Source organism: Protomyctophum parallelum (genome assembly GCF_964188405.1).
Source record: "Protomyctophum parallelum genome assembly, chromosome: 2".
Lineage (NCBI taxonomy): Eukaryota > Metazoa > Chordata > Actinopteri > Myctophiformes > Myctophidae > Protomyctophum > Protomyctophum parallelum.
This window is the reverse complement of record NC_139699.1, coordinates 53,765,678-53,783,354: the sequence shown is the minus strand read 5'-3', so window position 1 is coordinate 53,783,354 and position 17,677 is coordinate 53,765,678. Positions and strand designations below refer to the sequence as shown.

Sequence of the window (17,677 nt, the reverse complement as noted above, 5' to 3'; positions counted from 1 at the left end):
AGGCCCTCTTAACTCTGACAGTATACAAATGGAATCAAATGGACCTAGTTTGATTTCTTGCACAGGTTAAACACTACAGAAGGGTAAAAATAAAATAAAAACATGGATGGTGCTGACCGTAACATTGTGATGGAAGCAGCATAGCATGCACCTAAAAAATAATAATGGGTGTTTTAGATAAAAAAACGATTGATCTTTCCTGCATTTCTGTGATGTTGGTGCCCGCGGGGAGAGACAACCATGCCCACTTAGGAGACCATTGTGTATCAATTTTGTCCTGGCGAGGTGTGAGATTGGCAAATGAAGGATCTTATCATCCAGCGTGCCATTATGCAAGCAGCTGACAATACAGTTGACCACTGTCAATGCTTGCATATTGACACACCTAAATCTAACACCCATTAATGTATAGGCCACTACTATACGTTTTATTCAAATCATTCTGTCACATGGTCTGGCAACTTTGGGTGCCCTGGGAACCAGAATCAAAACTCACATTAACAATGACTGCTACTTTGCTGAGGCCTCTCAACAGATTGTACCAGATACCTGCAAACAGATAATCTTTGGCATACAGATACAGTACATCTGTGTGTGATGAGTTATCTGAGATGGAAGTCCAGCATTACAGTTGTTAAGTACACACGTGCCACCACTAGATGGCACCAACAGCATGGACAAGAGAGATGTAGTCTGTACTGTGTTTTTAATTCACATACAGGACAGTGTGAACACGGTGAACACCATGGCCCTGTGCTGCTTATTGTTGGTGAACTATTAAGATCTAAAGTTTCTGGATGAGAAATGTGGTTGATATATCCATGAAGTATGGTAATAACAAGTGTAGAGTACAACAGTTGATTCAACTAATCGATTTAATAGATTATAGAAACAAATAGGCTATATTAAAAATATATATATAATCACTACATTCTACAAGCACAACATATGATATGCATTAGTAGCACCACATACTGTAGTTTGAGTCCCTTGTAGCCTTAATCATGTGGAATACAATTTCCGCCTGTTGAACACGCTTGATTATTATACTGAGAGACAGAGTGAGCGTAAATGAGAAACCCATGATATCGACTATATAACCTTTTACACAACAGAAAATAACAGGATAATTGAGTTAAACATATTCAAAAGTGGCCATTTCAGTTAAGTCTAATTAAACTAGGCCGGTTGAAATATTAGAGCTGATAAAAGTAAGTCAATTATCCTTATTGAGGGTAAATCCTTTAAAGAACTTTCCTTTGAATAGAACCACCAATAAATAATATTGCAGAAGTACTGTCTGCACATAGTACATATACATTAGGCCTACTGTACATATGTAACGTTGCCGACTCGCTGGCTACAGCATGTTCAAAACAAATGAGTTCTAAAAGGTCTTCAATATCGTTGCTGTTGGGTGGAAACTTTATTATGTCCAAAACCGTTACTTTTCATGGATACTATGTAGTTATTATTTCAAAAAAATTATTTCACAAAAATAGCAATAGCATACTCTTGGGTATGACGAAGTAGGGCATTATTTTGTGTAAATATGTGAGGTTCCAGCCGGACAGTGACGACATGGGGTGCAGGTGCACGACTCCTACCGATGTTTTTGGCCCGGGCAGCGATGGGTCTGCGAAGCTCCGTGACTCGATGATGATGTTGAGCAGAGCGAAGAGCGGCGCCAGAGGGAAGGACGCCACGAAGAGAGTCACCATCCCAAACTGGATGACTGCAGGATGGACCAAACAGAGGACAGTTAGTGCATGTCTCGTCTCCCGTTGTGTGAAACTGGACATTTTACGTGCCAAAGTAATTTCACATAACGCTAGAGCTGACATATCGGCCATTATTTGACTTTTCTGAACATCGGTATCAGAAATCAGAAAATAAGAAAAGGTTTATTGTCATTGTTCAATTAAGTACAACGGAATTGCGATGTGCTGAGTGCACGGGCCGCAGCAACATGGGTCGCGCCGCCACAAACTTCTCTTTACATCAGAAGAAAATAAAAAGAAGAAAGATAGGGGCGGGGGGGAGGCAGAGTTCGGGTGAGGGGTATTGACAGAAGGGGGGGGGGGGGGGCAGAGGGTAGCAAGACCACTCGCCCTTGGCGAGTGGTCTTGGCCAAGTCTTGGCGACAAGTCTTCACTTTTTGGCTAGTGTTTCTTCACTTTCAGCAACTGCAGCCTTTGCTAGCTACTGTGCTAAAGCAACAAAAATAACATCCGTGCGCAAACCAAAACAAACTAGAAAAAGTGCCCTTCTGGGCACAGGTCTCCACCAGGTTATCCACAGATCTGTGCAGTTAGAGGTAAAAACACTTTTCGGCCAGTTATAGCGCCACCTTGAGGCTGAGTTGAAATTGTTCATGTGGCATTTCGTCCTCGGCCTAGTGGGAATGTGCGTGCACAATTTCACGGAAATCACGCGATGTGTTCATGATTTGCAGCATTTTGTTTGAAACTGAGCACTCCTGTGAACTTTGGAAGCCAATCTTAACCAATCAGGATGGAGTCTGAGAAATCTGAAAGACCCGTTTCGTTGAATGGCTCTAGAGAGACTGTGTACCAATTTGCGCAATGTTTGGACAAAATCTGTAGGTGTACTGTGCAAAAACTTGTTTTGCACAAAGCGGCCTCCTGGTGGCGCTATAACAGGCCGTTCTGGAAAATTTGGCATCGACCGGGTTAACGGTGGCCGAGATTAGCTGTTCACGGACGGACGGACGGACACACACACACACGGACGGACGGACACACGGACGGACGAAGTGCAAAACATACTCTCCCCACATGCCTTCGGCCTGGTGGAGACAACCAGGGTTGCCACATATCGTGTCGGTCATGAACGAACGAATCAAAAGAACTAGTTATTTTTGGTTAAACGAAACCGATCCGGTCACTTCCGTGAACGATCCGTTCAAAATGCAAATGACGGGGAATCGCCCGGCTGCTCTTCTCATTCAGTGCGAGGCTGCGAGCCGGAGGGTGCAGGTCGGGGCCGTGCTCTCAATAAAAGTGACTGGTTATTAAATTAGCTCTCTTCTGTTTAAATGTACTAATATTAAAATGTATGGTGATATATACTATTATTATTATTATTATACTATTATGGTGAAATTATATCAATGGAAAATAAACAGGCTAATACATACCAATATATATATATAGTATTTAATGCTATAAAAACATGAAAATAGATTAGGCTCCTTCTTTATACTAATAGCATTAATAGCATACAATTCATATTACCATAATTGGTTAGTATAGATTAAATATAGGAGGGGCTCAATAACCATGGAAACTAAAGGGATGGAGGGTAGAGAAATGGAGTTAATCAATGATAATATTTTATTTGTGGATATAAATTATATATTTCCCCTCAAATATCTTAGTTTTACCAACATTGTTAATGTGAAATAGTTTCAATATGCTTATTTATTTAAATTGTGATAATTGCTATAGCTATAGAGCACCGAAGTCTGACGTCACTTTCAGTAGAGGGCGTCAGTCCCCAGGTTCATGTATTTTTTTAATTGCATTGAAATCACCATAGGAGGATTTTTAGATTGCTTCATATAAGAACTGTGTCACCCCGGCCGCTTCACTCATATGGATATGAAGAATCAACTGACTGAGAGAAAACGCTAATGTTACTGCTACTGAATTAGTTACATTTTCGCTAGAAGCAGACTGTATCATATATGAGTGACTGACTGTTGCAAACGATACAGAGACACCTCCCTGACAATAACGCCGAGACAGCTTGTTTATTTTTGGACCACAACGCTTATAGTAGACGATATTAAGATCACCCCATGTTATTCTCCATAGAGAAATTACTTCCGTGAACCAGGGGAATCGAAGGGATGAGCGAGTTACGTCAGGACTTCGGTGCTCTATTGGAGCTCTGGTGGTCCCAGAAGACAGGGGATGTAAAGAGGAAATTATGCCCGGGTAGAAGGCATCATGCCTGGGGGTGACTGGGAGGAGTGACTGGTGTTGACATCGCGGATCGTCTGACTCTGCCAAAACGGAACAGTTACCCTTAAAAAAAACACCTCCATTCAGTTTCATTGTAACTGAGATTTTCGATCATAATTCATAATTCTTTAATACTGTATTTAGCTATAACGAGCGCAAATGTTCGATGCTAATTGACAGTGCTAGTCTGCTACTACCATAGACCGCAGGGAAAAAAATGGCTACTCTCAGAACAGTTGCTCAGCAGAGATCAAAGTAGCTGTAGGCAAAAAGTTAGTTAGTGGTGCTCCTGGATCGATGGGAAATACTAAATAAAAATCCCCCCCCCCCCCCCCCCCCCCCCCCCCACCTCTCTCTCTCTCTCATTAGCAGGCAACAGTGCAGCACTATCCCTCTCTCTGTTTCTGGCACAACAGCGCCTCTACTGGTACTCATAGTCATATACTCGTGCTCATTAACCAACACATAGGTGAACCAACACATAGGTGAACACAGAGTCACGGACATTGCTGTTCCTTGGAGTGGTTGCACCACTCAAAAAAAGAAAGCAAGATTTGGCATCTATAGCCATGTTTGTCTCTATGATTTTTACAGATCTTTATTTTTTCACAGTGAGATTAATTGGCTTCAGAGGACAGATTATTCCGTTTGGACTGGAGTTATTACAGTCTTTCTTTTGTCACTGGTCACTGTTTTTCATTTGCTGATCGGTGTCGGTGTAGCAGAGTGGCTCAGAGCCTCAGCCTGATGGCCTCAAAAGTCTAATATCTCCCCGGTCCAAAGGAATATCCCTTTGGTCTAGTGGTTTAAATGGGACTTTCACGCGAGAGACCAGAGTTCGAATCCCAGGTGTTACATCGGCAGTGGTGAAAAGTAACTAAGTACTGTAAATTTATTTAAGTACTGTACTTAAGTAAAACTTTGAGGTATTTGTACTTTACTTGTGTATTTCCATTTCCCAGTACTTTTTACTTCTGCTCCACTATATCTCAGAGGCAAATATTGTACTTTCTGATTATTATTAGAAAACCTATACAGTAAACATTTTGAGCCATTTTGGGCATTTGGAAATAGCCAATATACATGCTTGTTGTGAAATGGGACAGTCTGCATAATAAGTACTTTTACTTTTGTACTTTTAAATATAGTTTTATACCAATACTTCTGTATACTTTTAGTACAAGTAAATTTTGAATTCCAGACTTTGACTTGTAACTGAGTACTTCTACATTGCAGTATTGATACTTTTACTTAAAGATGGAGTGCCACAAATTTTGTATTTTTCCAGTTTTTCATGTGCCTATGAGGTGACAGTACTTCATTAGACACCCTGGAGTCGTTTTTATGTGCAATGGTGTATTAACTTTGTATTTATGGTTTCTTCCTGGAGAATGAACCCTTGACAGTCAAACGAGCCAATGAAATAAACAATAAAATAGTGACATCACACTATCAGCCCCTCCCCTAACCCCTCCCCCTTTATCATACAACTACAGCTGTGGGTGCGGCTTCAGTTCAGGTGGATCACCACCCATCACCACCCACCAGGCAAACCAGGCATACTTAATGAACTGGTGGGCGTGTCCACATAAAAGCATGATTTGAACAAATATACTGTACACTTTTTGGAAAAAGTTCTTCCTCCTTATATTACAATAATACCTGATGATCATGTTTTAGGGTGGAAAAAAATCGTGGCACTCCATCTTTAAAAAAACGATGGGTTATAGCCCATCGTTTTTTTAAGAAGAAGAAGAAGAAATCCTTGTTTTTCATCATTTTTGACCATGGGCTATAGCCCATATCGTATACGAGCTAAAATTATATATCAGTAAAATGTACACATTTCCTATTAATTTGGGATGTTTCCTAACAATGGAAATTATCAGAATGTATACAAGACAATTGGCAGTGAAAATATGATTGTTTTTTAAAAAGTGGTCAGGTGTCTCACTTTACCCCAGGGCAGTGGTAAACTGAGACAGACCAGAAAAGTCAATGGGGTAAAGTTACCAGCCAGGGGTAAACTGATCCACTTACTTTTTTCACTTTAAAACTACAATAAAAACACATGTTGTAACAGTTACAATACTGACAGCTAGCTTGACAACCACACATTCCAGGCAGAACTAATGTCAGAGTAGTAACAGAATCATGGGAATTGGTCATTAAGCACTTTTTTTTCTAAACACTAGAAATAAACTAGCAGCTATAGTTACTAGCTGTTTAACTGCAACTAACCTACCACTTAGGAACTGCTATCATGTTGCAATATTATCTATAGGGATAGGTCTATAGACCTTTAAAAAAACATGATAGCATTTGCCATCTTGAATGTCCCTGACTAATGAAAATTCTGGTCTGGGCCCATGGACTATGGGCCCGGGGCATCGCGTTTCACATCTGGAGAATGCAGATGTTGCGCCTTTGTGAAGCACTCTGCGTTTCCGCAGACCGCAGTGTCATTGTTTCCGTTTCCACTGTCAAGAAGTAGGCCTATCACGCGCGAGTTGTGCATTTTGACATTGTCTTCAAGCAAGCTTAGATTTAGGCTACTTTAGTTGAGTTGATTTATTTCAAATTAGGCCTAGTTTAAAGACAGATCTTCACAATGGGGGACATCGAAGCTCCCACTTCCACTGGACCTCGCGAAAGTGTTTTACTCTCCATTCTCCCCAGCAAAGAGTTTGCCACTTCACGGAAAGGAATGCTTCTTATTGCTGAAGTGGTAAGAACTTAGAAGTGATTTTTACATTGGTTTTAGCCATATGGCTCAAATGCGTATATGAGTCAAATTGCGCAATTGTGCGTTTTTATACCAGTTTTAGATTCGACTTAATCCACGACAGAGAAACTCATTGGAATATTTTGATTAAAGTTTGCACCGTTTCAAACCTGTCATTTTCTATAGGCTATAGCAGTCTCCATCACAAGGTTTGCATAGTCAAGGGAGGAGCATGGTGTGGCGGTTAATAGCCTAATAATTTAACGTATATTGTGGTAAACTCCGAACTTTAAATGTGGATACTTTCTACTAGTTATGCAATGTTTAGCGATTGGTAGAATCGTAGCCTATATACATTGTCATGAATGATGCACTGATACGCCTACTGAATCCAGCCAGATCTATCCTACCCACAGTTTATGCAATCAGCAAAACATATTTGATATTATGTTGTTCTTTTAAAATGCCTTTGTTTTTAAATGAAATGAAAGTAGTCTACAGATCAGGAAAGAAACCGGGGGTGTGTCCACCATGAGGGATGGGTCATTCGAGTTGTCCCGTTACTTCGGTTTTTTAACTTTAGGATATACATCATTACAAAAGTCACTGTTTATTAGGATAAAGCGAATTATAATCTTTGGAAAAAAGCTTCTAGACTGTTTTCATTCTGGACCATAAATCCAGGAGACGTATCATAAATGTCCCAATAATATGTGTCGTCACAGCCAGTATAGCTATCATGTGACAGTACAGCCTTGGACACAGCTATCTCTATTCACACTGTTCCCAAAAGGCACAGTTCTCTGACTGTTTGTGTAAATGCAGGGATAGCTAGGGCTCTATGACTATATGGACCCCTTGCCCTGCCCTGGCCTAAGGCACTAAATCTGTCTGCTTCAACTCCACTCCCACATTAAAATGTGATCCTCCCTGGCTTTCAAATCTGAAACTGTATATGGCCTCTAATATCAGTGAATGACAAAGTGGGTGGGTGGGTGGATAGGCTGCACAAGACTTCAGTGTCACCATTTTGTTTCTTTGAGGGTGATGTATTTTACCCTGCTTTACCTACAGTATACTTTTCTTGTAATCTGCTGTGCTGTCTTTGGCAACTGAATTCCCCCTGCAGGGTCAATAAAATACATTTTTTTTAACATAAGACACCTGTAGGCCTACTAAAAGCACAGCTTTGGAGCTCCCACCTCAGATATTTGTGGCAACAGAATTGCTTTTAATGTTGGCATGATGAAGCCATTCCATTGTAATGGTCTTATAATATTGTCTGTGTCATACTGAAGCAGCAACCCGTACGCAGTTGCTGGACGGTAAAGGCTCATTCATAGTCTGGATTTTCAGTGGTGAGGTGACCACCGGAGCTGAAATAACCACCGGAGCTGAAATAATGAGCGGTGGTGAGTAAAAACAGAGAGAAGGGCTGGGGCGGTGGCGGTGATTTGCTCTTCACCGCGGCCCGTGACGTCATGTCATGTTGTAGTTCGGTGGTCACCTCACCACTGAAAATCCAGACTGATGTTTGATGTACCAATCTGATGGGTCTGTTAGCACCATCCCTCACCCATCACCCTCTGTGAGCTGTCTGTATTGAACAATAGCGTGTAGTGATGGTGTGGTAAACACTTGAGTGGTTACTACTCAAGTACTTACAGCATGATATAGCTCTGTCCCGCCTAGTTGCACTCATCATCATTCTCCCATCCATAACAGCAATGAATTGGCCCTGTTATTTCAACAATATAACTCCCCTAATGAACATTCTTCAGACAGCAAAAGGCAATAACAGCTTATTTAATCATGTCTTATAGTCATTTATACTGTCTTATGTGGTCGGGAAATATTAAGGCGAGCTGTCCACGGCTCTGTCCGTCTTTTCCCTTTACCAACTCGCCAAACTCGCCCCTGCAGAAAGTACAGACAACTCACCCCGCCATGTCAGAAAGTACAGACAACTCACCCCGCCATGTCAGAAAGTACAGACAACTCACCCCGCCATGTCAGAAAGTACAGACAACTCATCCCCCCATGTCAGAAAGTGAAGACAACTCACCGGGGTGAGTTGTCCAGTATTGATGCTGGACCACTAGATTTAGGCCTAATGAATACAACAAGTAGGCTTATAAGCTAGTTGAACTGTTGGGCATATAGAGTATTTAGTCAGTCACAGATCTCACTGTGCTTCTATAAACAGTGCATCAGAGCACCTTGTATGGCTTACTGTGTGTTTCAATTGCAGCTATTTCAAGACCATGGGGAAATGTATGAACTCACATTTTGTAATCTATATGTTTAAGATGAAACACACTCCTCGCTGTATTTGAAATGGTACAAAAACTGTGAGGCATAGCATATGGCATATACACATACATGGGTCACTGTTCAAGGTAAAAAACTCTGAAGACTGTCAAAACTTTTTCAACAAAAACATATATTTCCGCATTGTAGCTACAAGCTGTGCGACCTCCTCTCTTATCAACACTGTTCAAGTAAAAAAACACATTTACACATTCTGTGTCTCAACTAGGGATGTCCCTTTTTTCGCTTCCGATCCGATCCGATACCTCAATTTCTGTGTTAGCCGATACCGATACCGAATACCGATACCAGTGTTGTGATTTCATGTTGTGTTTATAGCTATATCTAGCTATATATCTCATTTTGTGTTTATAGCAGAGTCCTCACTCAATTGTGCACTTGCAGTTTGGGCAACTCCAAAGCAAATTCCACATGTCCAACATTGTATTTACCTGCCATAGTGTCAACCCCTTACCCCTGTGTCAGATCTGTGGTTAGACTGGCATTTTCACTGATACCGATTTAACCCATATGACAAATAAGGGCCGATCCGATACCGATACAGTATCGCCGGGACATCTCTAGTCTCAACACTCGCCCATTTGTTTTCGCAGATAAGATTAGGAATACACATATACTGTAGGTTAGGCATAGTTTTACTGAGGTTTAGTTTAGGATTACCTGGTGACGATACTTCCTAGGTTGTCGGAGTTAACCCAGGATGAGCATGTTTTGAGGCAGGTGTTCTTGTATTTGTCTCATTGGGTTGGTGCAAAATGAGGTCTTGTGAAAGTGTTGGTGTCATTCTGTTTAGAAGGTTATATTTTGCGTGTCCAGTCGGGGAACTTTAAAGGTTTCATGACATTCATTTTAATTAATTTTTCTTTATGACCTCAATTACACCCCAAAAATCATTCTTAAACATTCAGTGGATTTTCTGTGGTTGGGATTTTCTTCTTTGCCTTTTGAGCTGCAATGAAAACAGGCAAAACAGTGACATCTGCTGGCAAATCCCATTGTCATATATGGGATTTGCAGGCTGTGACATCACAGTCAGCAGGAAAATCAGAGCACTTGTTTGAGCCAGAAAACCCCAGACCACAGAACATTTTTTTATGTCACAATCCCTGACATAAAAAAGGGAACAAAAAGAAACGACTCAGTATCAGTAAAACAAATACACGCTTAGTTTTAGGCAGGGTTTTGATAAAGTATGATGGAAAAACATGATCATGATTTTCCCCATCCTGATCTTGCCTTAAAACATTGGTCATATTTCAGTGTCAGGCTTTGAAGAATACAAACCTGTAACATATTCAAAGTTGTTGAAAAGTCTTTGAAAAAAGCTTGTTATAATGTAATGAAAAGCTCATTGTGACTTTGACACCATATGATTGCCCACTCCACTGTCATGGTTGCTATTTTATGAAGACATTTCCGGTACAGGAAGTGGTTTATTTGGCAAATGCAAAGTACTGATAATACGGTGATCTTTTCTTCATACAATAAGTGAACAACAACAGTGATGTGTTCAACAGTTAATCCAACTAATCTATCCATTTAATTGTACAAATACAAATTTTGTAGCGTTTTCTTGGGGTGGTGGTGGCTCAGGGGTAAAGTGGCCTTGCGGTTGCCAGTTCGAACCCAGGCTCCCCCAGAGTTAGTGTCAAAGCGTCCTTGAGCAAGACTCTGAACCCCTAATTGCTATTTTTGAATAGTCAACATGTAATAAATGGAAGTGGTTTAAACGACACTATTTGAACTACTTTTGCAGGGGGCCCCCAGGAACCCCACCAAGGACCCCTGGGGGGTCCCCGGACCCCACCTTGAGAACCAATGGAATAATGTACAGTAGACCTGGCCAGCGTCTGCGGAAACCGCAGCCGCAGCAGTTTTAGTTTTAGTTAACACAGGAGGGAGTTTCTATACCCCCAGGCCAACGTCCCACATCTGTGCAGTTTTGATGACTGGCTGCAACAAAGACAAGATGGCTGAGTCTGCTTAAGATTACAGTGTCTGGACAGGCCCACACTCCCAGTTTGTGTCCAGTTAGTGCTTACTAGGGAAAAGAATAAAGTCAAGGCAGGTTATAACCAGACCCATTATCCAATGGTCAATTGGTTCACATACTGTTGCATACACACTTTGTAAGAGTTCGTTGTGAAATGTAACTCTAGTTGCTGTGTGTGTGTGTGTGTGTGTGTGTGTGTGTGTGTGTGTGTGTGTGTGTGTGTGTGTGTGTGTGTGTGTGCGTGCGTGCGTGCGTGCGTGCGTGCGTGCGTGCGTGCGTGCGTGCGTGCGTGCGTGCGCATGCATGTGCAGAGAGAGATGTTATGCTGTGCAACCATTGTGAATAAACATTGTCTTTAAACAGCTGTATCTCATTAAATACAGGAAGTAGGCCTGTGTGTGAATCACAGCTTTTCTCAAAAGAGAGAGATGTGCTGTTGAATCACAATGATAACTGAAAACTGAAGTGGTGTGCACACATGCAGCTTATCAGAAGCTTGTGTCTTTTTTGTTTTAACAACACAGCCTCTCAGAAAAATCAGACCTGTCTGAAGTGAGTGTTGCAACAGCGCCCCCTGTTGGTACCCTAAACATAGGGACATACAGACATAGGGATGGACATAGGGACATTGCTGTTCCTTGGAGTGGTTGCACCACTCAAAAAAAGAGAAACAACAACAAGGATCAGACACGGATAGAAAAGTTGCAACCTAAAAACTCCCACTCATTATCCAAGGCTGTCTGGAATAGACCAATTATAACGTATACAGCACATTTATCCAAGCATCACAAAGACCCCCTTTATGATGCTTGGATAAATGTGGGGTAGGCGGGTAGCTAATCAAATAATTGAAAAACTAAATTGAGAAGGGAACAGCTACAGCGTTGGTAGGTAAATCATTAGCTTGTGTTTTTTAGAACCTTTGAAATGATGCACATTTGACGTTAATGCTCTGTCTCTTGTCATTTTAGGCTCTGTCCTTCATCTCGTTCACATGTTTCGCAGCGTCTGAAGCAGCAGCTTTCGTCACGGCGCCCCTCCTTGAGTTCCTGCTGGCACTCTTCTTGCTTTTTGCCTATTCCACCAAGTTCAATGAGAGATTTAAAGGCTTCCAGTGGCCTCTTATGGTGATAACACAATTAACACAAAATAATTGAAAGCTCTCTGCATACTGATAAGTCTACTGGCACATGATCTAGACCAGTAGTTCTCAAAGTGGGGTCCGGGGACCACCAGTGGTCCTTGTCTGACGGGGATCCCTGGGGACCCTATATACGTTGACCATTTGAAAATAGCTGATCCACAACTTCACAGCGTCATGTGACGCGTTTGAGACTGTAGATCGGCTATTTTAAAGAACACATGGAAAAGATTTGACAAAGGATTTGTGAAACATTTTAACAACACACATCTTGTATGAGGGGTTCCCGGCACAAAATGTTTCAGATGGGAGTCTGTGGCCCAAATACCTATATGAATTTGGAGCTCCTTGACATGAAAACGTTTGAGAACCACTGATCTAGACCCCTCCACGTGAGACAAACTTTAATTAATATCCTATAACAATGTCTCTCTCAATCAGTCTCTCTTTTCTTTTCCGCTTTCAAGGATTTCCTGAGATGTGTGAGTGCCTCCATCCTGTATTTCATAATCTCCATAATGTCAGTGTCCAGATACTCAGATGGAGCTTCCAGGGCTGCTGGGGTAAAGTTGATCAAGTTTGATACAATTAACATGTCAAAGCTTATACATCCTTCTACCCTAATTGAAAAGGGGGCACCCATTTATCCGTATGTTGTCTTCTACCAAACCACTCTGTTTGCACAAATCTCTCCATGCACGAATACAGTCTACAACACACTACATTGCATCCATGCAACTGTCCTATTTACTGTATTCACAAGAATGTGTTACACAAGAATCTTGTGTAATACCTACTGCCCTGTTTGCTGTGATGTCAAATGTGTCACCGCTAGACCCCCCCCCCCCTTTGTTTATTTATTTTAATTTGTATTATATATTTATTATTATTATTACTAGTCATTTTATTTATGTACCCGCTACACATGAACAAAACTGCACACACGCTTTTCTTTATGAATATTATTGCCTATTTTTGACTGCATGCATGTTGTTTTAAAATGTGCCCGGCATATTTGTATTCTTACCTGCAGGTTGACACTGTGTACTATCCATAAAGTGACTGTAGGCCCTATTGATAAACCGTTACTTTTCACGAAATGGAAAATAGAACCTGTGTTCCAATCGTCCAATAAATGTAGTTATTCTTTTGTCACATACTTTCATACTTTTTAAGATGACCTATTACCTAATGAAAATACACTTTTTTGCCTGGCACCAACACCATTCTCTTCACAGGTTTTCGGGTTCATTGCCACTATCATTTTTGCCTTGGATTTTTACGTAATCTTTAATGACCTGGCTGACTTCCTCAAGCACGGAGGGCGAGGGGAGTCAAATGAGGAAGCACCAAGACGCCAGGGTAATTCAAGCTCATACGCTGATGCTTTATGACTCATTCACTGAATAGAAATCAAATCATGAGATTTAATTACATTGTTGCAGTGTTGGACAAAGTATATACTCAAGTAAATAGTACTCAAGTAAAAGTATTCAAAGCTACAAATTGTAATGTACATTTTCTATTTAATATCAACAATGCATTGTTGTATGGACATTTAGATCACAAAAAATGCACAAAAAATAGCAGATCTACAACCTCACAACAGGTTGCAGCACGACACGTGAGCTTGTAGATTGGCTATTGTGACTATATTTTAAATAGGGCTTAAGTGGTTGATTTTCTCTGCCAGGCCGAAGGCGTGGCCAAGATGATGTTTTGCGCAGTTCGTCCGTCCGTCCGTCGTCCGCCGTCCGTCCGTCCGTCCGTCTTTCTGTGACCCTTTTATCCCCGGCACCGTTGGTCCGATTGTCGTGAAACTGTACACGCACGCTCCTTGGAGGCCAAAGCAGAGCCTCTGCCGAACAGTTTTCGGCTTGTTATAGTGCCACCAGGAGCAAAACACATTTTTGTCCAAACATCAACCAAATCAAAAAGAAATTGTAATATAAAATATTTAGTTTTGATAACTTTTTCTTAAAAAATAAAGTGCTGTAGGGTTATCAATTGCAAAAATGCAGGTTGATCTGTGTGAAAACAGTAAAACTCATCAATATTTTCACTTAACAAATACACTGGGTGTAACAGGAATTCATCTTTCATATTGTATGACATTTGTTCAAAATATGTTTTTAAAACATTTTCAAAAAGTAATTTAAATGTTGGTAACGGGGTTGACAAAATGTACATGCATGCATGCTAAATGTTTGAAAAAAAAAAAAAAAAAAATAGCCTGAGATGGCACGCCTCATGTTTCTGATATGTACCGATCTACTTCATCCAAAATAGGTCTTAAAAGCTTTTAAAATGTTGTTTTTGAAAATGGAAAATGGCACGTTTTCGTAGAATGACCCCTGTACACTCATCATGTGATCAAGACGGATCTGTTTTATAGTTATAGTCTATCCTATCTGTGCAATAACTTCATTCCACTCACCTCTTTGACTTGATTCTGAACATTGCTGGCCCACAATAACCTACCTGACCCGGTGGAGACCTGTGCTGCGAGGACGAGGAGCTCTTTTTCTAGTTCATGATATATTTGTGAAAGTTTGGGTAACAAGTGTCGCTTCCTAGAACTGTAGTGGAGTCAAATGTGTAATATTTCTATTTGAAATGTAGCAGAGTGAAAGTCATGAGATTGAAAGTAAATGTAAGTCAGAGTGCAGCCACTGGTTCAGTGGTTGGTATTTTTTTGTACAGCAGCTAACAGGAACTACACTATTAGTCTGACGTATCTACTATCCAGACAAATCAGAGTTCTCTGTCTACTAATACTTAATGTGTCATTATATTGTTTGTTTGTTGTGATTGTGTTTTATTCTTTTCTCTTTAGCCAGGTCAGAAAGAGTATTTTACCTGGTTAAGTAAAAAGGATATGATGATAAATTCAGTGAAGGTGCTTGAACTGGGTGGAAAACGATTTGGAGATAAAATAACAGCAATCTGAGCAATGGTTTATATTGGGACAGTGATATAATTGGTTTTCAAAGCAGTTGGCGTGGGCTCGTCAGCTGACTCCATACATTGAAGGTAGACTAGGTCACCTGACATCTAGATGGATAGAATTAGGACTGGCAATGTGAGACTAAGGAAGTACATACTGGAAAACACAGTAGTCATGAAAGCAGAGTTAGTTTTAATTGACCTATGATTCTTTTTCTTTGCAGAGGATCTTTCAGACTCGGACTCAGACTGAACAGTTCACTCCAGGTATCCTCACCAGCGAATATGTTTTTTGTTTACATCAAGTTGTGCAAGAGAATGCTGAGGAACAGAGATGCTCAGAGACAGCTACCACTACTCTTGACTTCTAGAATGTTACACATCTTCCATCATTCCTCAGTGATAAATGAAGGCATTTTATGGTAGATCCATGCAAAAGTCACATTGATTGTTGGTGAATTAATAATGCACTCACTGAACAGCATTTGGAATTGAAATGTATTGTCCAGCAATGGCACATGTAGAATAAGATGCATAAACTAAATGTGAGAATACTTTAGTTGGCTTTATACAATGTGTACATTTCATTCATATAGAGATGGTAAAAAAAATATAACGCCATCAATTGGTACAAAATGCAGGTCTTCAGTGATCTTATTTGAAAAGTCCTTAAGGAAATATCTGAAATGTTACTCATACCAAGGAAAACTGATCTAAACTCTACACTGAATTGTGTATTGTTTTCCACTGCTCACTGCGAATAGCTTTTGCGAATAGCTTTTGTTTTCATCGTTTCATCTACAATATTATAGACATAAATATCTATATTTGTTGGCTGTCCTTTCAAACTCTTTTCAACCTGATCCTGAAAATGTCAAAGCTGTGAATAGTCTGTAATGTCATATTGAGGGCTTCGATATGCATTTACAGCAGACTGATTATTGTTTCTGCCATGGGCGTTTTTTTAGTAATAATGACCCCTGTCTTAATACTGACTGGTTGTTTTTGGTGATGCACAGTGACCTAGTAACGAAAGCCCACTTTGGTCAAACTAGAGCACCTAATTCCCAATGAATCCTGGGTAAAAATATGGAGAGCCTTAATCTAATTTCTTTTATTATTGTCCAGAAATTGCATAATTTTGTGAAAAGTGTATTAACAACCCGTTTAACAATGCGTTTGTTTGGGAATTATGAAGACCCTTTCTGTAATTGTTTTCACTAGACAAATCGGCATATGCCACAGTATTTTTTTATTTGTATTATTCCAACAAATTATGTTTACTGTATGAATGAATAGATTGGCAGCAGGTTGGCTGGTACATCCTCTTGTCTAATACCGGTTTTGCTTGCTGTAGCTACAATGTTGTAAAACTATAATAATTGTGTGATAATTGGGATGGCAGAATGGAAATTTTACACTATGTGCTTGAGTGAGGGTCACAAACAGCCTTAACAATGGGTTATAACCACTTACTGTAGTCTTGTTTAGCTTGATAATGTCATATATTTGAATAAATATACTGTGTCCAACTGTCCATATACAGAAAGTCTGATCATTAGAAAATTGCACCATCAGTCAGACACACTCAGTCAAAGTATCCTGGTAGCCTTCAGTTAGTAAAGTTGAAACACTCCAGCATTAAACTATAGGAGAACAGGGATTTGGACATGTAGAGCTGTAGAGAAGAGAAGAAAAGAGGAAAAGAGGGGAGGTGGGATTATTCAGCTTTATTAACTGAAGGTTATTCTAGCAGTGGCTCACAGCCTCAGCCTGAACACCTCAAAACTCTAATATCTCCCCTGAGTCATAGGCGATTGCCTTTGACTTGTCTTAGTGGTTAAGATGTCGGCTTTCCACGTGAAAACTCAAAAGCACCAGGAGACATCTGCTGAATGCCCAAAGGTGCCTTGGCTCAATGGTGTGGTGCGCTTGATAGGTTGCCTCTGCTACAGACAGTTGGCAGGTTCAAGTCCCATGTCATGAAGGTGCTGGAGGACCATCGGGAGATGGTGCTCTCTCCCCCTGTTTCCTGAGAAGTTACGGTTGGGGATTATGTCTGAAAGAACCCTGTCCACCTAAGATTTTACAGATAAGAATTAGGTCAAACGTTTAAAAATAAAATAGCAATGCATTTTGGCCCATCATCTGACAGAATAGTCTGTGTATTTGCATACTGGGCCCCAATTATAATCGTTGACAATGGCAATGTCATTTTTCTTGACTTTTGACGATGAAAAAACTACACACTATATATTTGTTTAATCATTTTCACTTTTTTTTTAATCGTCGCAAAAACCATGAACTATATTTCATGGTTTTCGCAACGATTTCAAAAACAAATATGAAAATGATGAAAAAACGACATACTATAGTTCATGGTTTTGGCCCATCATCTGACAGAATAGTCTGTGTATTTGCATACTGGCCCTGATCGGTGGACGAAAATTGGTGGGAAAGTCCCTCTTTTATGTCTGGCTTCCAGGCCAGTTAGAAAAGGGCACACTGAGAGGTGGTAAGAGTATATGTTAACTTGGACATTTTCATGGAAA

General features: G+C 40.4%; 1 protein-coding gene across 1 annotated transcript; it reads left to right on the top strand.

Moving 5' to 3' along the window:
* The first annotated feature begins 6,419 nt into the window (after positions 1-6,419).
* On the top strand, positions 6,420-16,660 carry cmtm3 (CKLF-like MARVEL transmembrane domain containing 3). The gene is made up of 5 exons (XM_083758145.1): positions 6,420-6,717; positions 12,010-12,165; positions 12,647-12,742; positions 13,418-13,541; positions 15,350-16,660. The coding sequence occupies exons 1-5, from the start codon at positions 6,601-6,603 to the stop codon at positions 15,376-15,378; spliced, it is 522 nt and encodes a 173-aa protein (XP_083614271.1). The 5' UTR covers positions 6,420-6,600; the 3' UTR covers positions 15,379-16,660.
* Positions 16,661-17,677: the final 1,017 nt, after the last annotated feature.

Bases quoted from the DNA above. Each gene is read 5' to 3' on its own strand.
- cmtm3 (XM_083758145.1), top strand. From the start codon at position 6,601: ATGGGGGACATCGAAGCTCCCACTTCCACTGGACCTCGCGAAAGTGTT. The intron at 6,718-12,009 runs GTAAGAACTTAG...TTGTCATTTTAG, and splicing joins TGCTTCTTATTGCTGAAGTG to GCTCTGTCCTTCATCTCGTT. The intron at 12,743-13,417 runs GTAAAGTTGATC...TTCTCTTCACAG, and splicing joins GAGCTTCCAGGGCTGCTGGG to GTTTTCGGGTTCATTGCCAC.